This window comes from Rhinoraja longicauda, chromosome 20 (genome assembly GCF_053455715.1).
Source record: "Rhinoraja longicauda isolate Sanriku21f chromosome 20, sRhiLon1.1, whole genome shotgun sequence".
Lineage (NCBI taxonomy): Eukaryota > Metazoa > Chordata > Chondrichthyes > Rajiformes > Arhynchobatidae > Rhinoraja > Rhinoraja longicauda.
The window spans coordinates 31,475,881-31,479,141 of NC_135972.1; the positions used below are offsets into that span (position 1 = coordinate 31,475,881).

General features: G+C 41.5%; 1 protein-coding gene across 1 annotated transcript in view; it reads right to left on the reverse strand.

Annotated features, from left to right (window-relative positions):
• Nucleotides 1-859: 859 nt before the first annotated feature.
• The window catches only part of alx1 (ALX homeobox 1), a 13,611-nt gene continuing 11,209 nt past the window's right edge, over nucleotides 860-3,261 (reverse strand). The window contains exon 3 of the mRNA XM_078416667.1: nucleotides 860-1,180. Coding sequence (XP_078272793.1) covers nucleotides 860-1,180 — 321 coding nt within the window. The remainder of the gene's footprint in view (nucleotides 1,181-3,261) is intronic.

Below are 3,261 nucleotides of genomic sequence, written 5' to 3' on the forward strand. Positions count from 1 at the left end.
GAATGAACGTTTTTATAAAGATCCTCACTTTATACAAAATTACTTTACTTCAGGTAAATTCTAAGACTATAGAAAAAAAGCATTAAAATTATACCAGGAATGAGGGATTTTGATTTTTTGAGAATACTTTTCATTTAAAGAAGATAAAAGGACATCTCAAGCAAATGTTCAAAATTAAATGACTAGTTCTAATAATAGATATTGGGGAATATGATCCTCAATGATCAGTGAATCCATAAATGGAGCACAGGGAAATAAATTCATCCGTCAAGTGGTAGAACTCAATAATCAATGTCGTTTTATTTGCTTGATGTGCTTTCTTTCTGAAATTTTGTTCCATTGACAAAGCAGTACAGTTCTGAAACGTAAATTTAAGATCAACAACAAAAATGTAGAAGAGATCAGAATGTTTTGTCGAAACGTAACGCCTTGCTAGAAACAAACGCACAGGTGGCATACATAAAACATTTAGAATCAGAAATGGATAAATATTTTTCAAAAAGGACGAAGTAAAAAGACATCAATTGAAGTCAGAGGAATGAGATGCAGTGCACTTTCATATAGTGGACACATGCGCTTGGGCTAAATGACAACCTGTGTTTGTAAAATCCCATCATTCATGGAATACAATGTCCTCTTACTGATCAATCATTCCATTTTCTGATTCGGTCTTCCCTCTTGTTTTCAGGATTGCATTGATAAAAAATATCCTGTGAATCGCTCTCCAGGGATGTGCTTCCGACTACATCCTTGCTGAGCTGCAGCAGCTCGGCTTACTATTTTCCTGGAACACAATTGCACGGGCGCTTTGGTTTACAGATTGTCCTGCATTTTGATTTCACTTCCGTGACTCGGCCCATCACATGGCCCATGATATGTTCGCAGTGTGTTCCTTGGCTTTCATTCGAAGCACAGCAATACTTGATGATCTCCGTTCACACTCTGGCCTTGGCTCAAAGGCATGTCCATCGGAAGAGCCCGACAGTACAGAGTCATTGAAGAGATTGTTTAGAGCCACTTGACTGAACTGGTTTTGTTGATTTGATATGCCCATGTAAGCGCTGGCATTTCTGTGCGGATGAGGGTATGGTGACATACAAGGGGAGGATTCACGTGGTAATACACAGGAAGACACTGACGAGTTGGTGGGGCTGTTCCCTGCCCATAAGTTGCTTGGCAGCTGAAAAAGAAACAGACAAGTGCATAACTGTATCCATTTTCTAATCAGAGTCACTGTTCCACAATTAGTTTAGTTTAGTTTAGAGATAAAGTGCGGAAACAGGCCCTCCGACCCACCAACTCCGCACCGACCAGCGATCCCTGCACATTAACACTACCCTACACACACAAGGGACATTTTACACATACACCAAGCCAATTAACCTACATCCCTGTAAGTCTTTGGAGTGTGGGAGGAAACCGAAGATCTCGGAGAAAACCCACGCGGTCATGGGGAGAACGTACAAACTCCGTACAGACAGCACCCGTAGTCGGGATCGAACCCGGGTCTCCGGCGCTGCAAGTGCTGTAAGGCAGCAACTCTACTGCTGCGCCACCGTGGCGGCCTTTACTGGATATCCAGCGAAGCTTCACACCATTTTCGGACCATTTAGTGCTGCTGTTGACTGTTGTTAAGTAACATTTTACAGTAGCAAGTATCTGCTAGAGGAAATAGCATTCGAAAAATCCCTCTTCTCTCTTCCCAAAATATTGCTAAATTAGGAAAGTATAAGGAAGAAAAGTTACGTTTTCATCAAGGGAGCAGATATCGTCTGCTCTCAGTCTCCGTAAGTAACTGATAGAATGAAAGCAGCTCTTGGTGGAATAAAAAATAATTTACAAACTATATTCTGTTTAAATGGCTTAAATGTTTCAATAAAGCATTCTCCTGTACAGCCCCCACAACTAAAACCAAAGAGCTCTTTTAAGCCAATTGCTCTCACAGGATTAATCTACATAATGCAAGTGAGTATTTTCAATCCATTTGAATTGACCTGGGATCATGCAACGTTCTACAGGAGATCAATCAAGGGATTTCAAAGGTGCCGAGGCAGTTGGTGTATCTTCCATGTCCTGTACTTCAGACAGTATCCAGTCCACTGGATGAACGATAGGGCAAGGCTTTTACCGCCAACTGGACCTGGTGTTAAACCCATCCAGTGATGTGGATTTGCAAAACTTAAGCTGTTGCCCAATCTACCTCTGCACAACCTACATACCTGCATGTGAAAGGAATGAAGGGAGAGAAGAATCCAGGGAGCTCTATTCCCAGCGTTAAAGAGCCAACAATACAAAATGAAGCGCATGTAAGACCTATATTCTCAGAACTGCTGGTCAAATGTGGCAATCTTGTTGCGGTAGAAAATAAAGGTTTTTTTTAAAATTGGAGATCCACTTTAGGTTTAAAAAGTAATTCGGCGATTTTGGGTGACACTGCCAATATGAATGGCAACATGCCATTCCAAAAGATGATTAAGAGTCATTCACGTTGTGGCTGAAACTGGGCAACTGAGAGAGAGAGGATTACTTCCCTAAAGGACCTAAAGAAACCTATTGGAGATTAGGAGAATAATTACTTTGACTAATTCCAGTTTGTTATTTCCAGAATACTTAAAGCTTTTAGAAACATAGAAACATATAGGTACAGGAGTAGGCCATTCGGCCCTTCGAGCCAGCACCACCATTCAATAAGATAACGCCTGATCATTCAGAATTAGTACCTCGTTGCTGCTTTCTCCCCATATCCCTTGATTCCGTTAGCCCTAAGAGCTTTATCTAACTCTCTCTTGAATACATCCAGTGAATTGGCCATCTCTGCCTTCTGTGGCAGATAATTCCACAGATTCACAACACACTGGGTGAAAACATCTTTCCTCATCTCAGTCCCAAATGGCCTACCCCTTATTCTTAAACTGTGATCCTTGGTTCTAGACTCTGCCAACATTGGAATTTTTTTTCCTGCATCTACCCTGTCCAATGCCTTAATAATTCTATATGTTTCTATAAGATCCGCTCTCATCCTTTTAAATTCCAGTGAATATCATCATATCATATCATATATATACAGCCGGAAACAGGCCTTTTCGGCCCTCCAAGTCCGTGCCGCCCAGTGATCCCCGTACATTAACACTATCCTACACCCATTAGGGACAATTTTTACATTTACCCAGCCAATTAACCTACATACCTGTACGTCTTTTGGAGTGTGGGAGGAAACCGAAGATCTCGGAGAAAACCCACGCAGGTCACGGGGAGAACGTA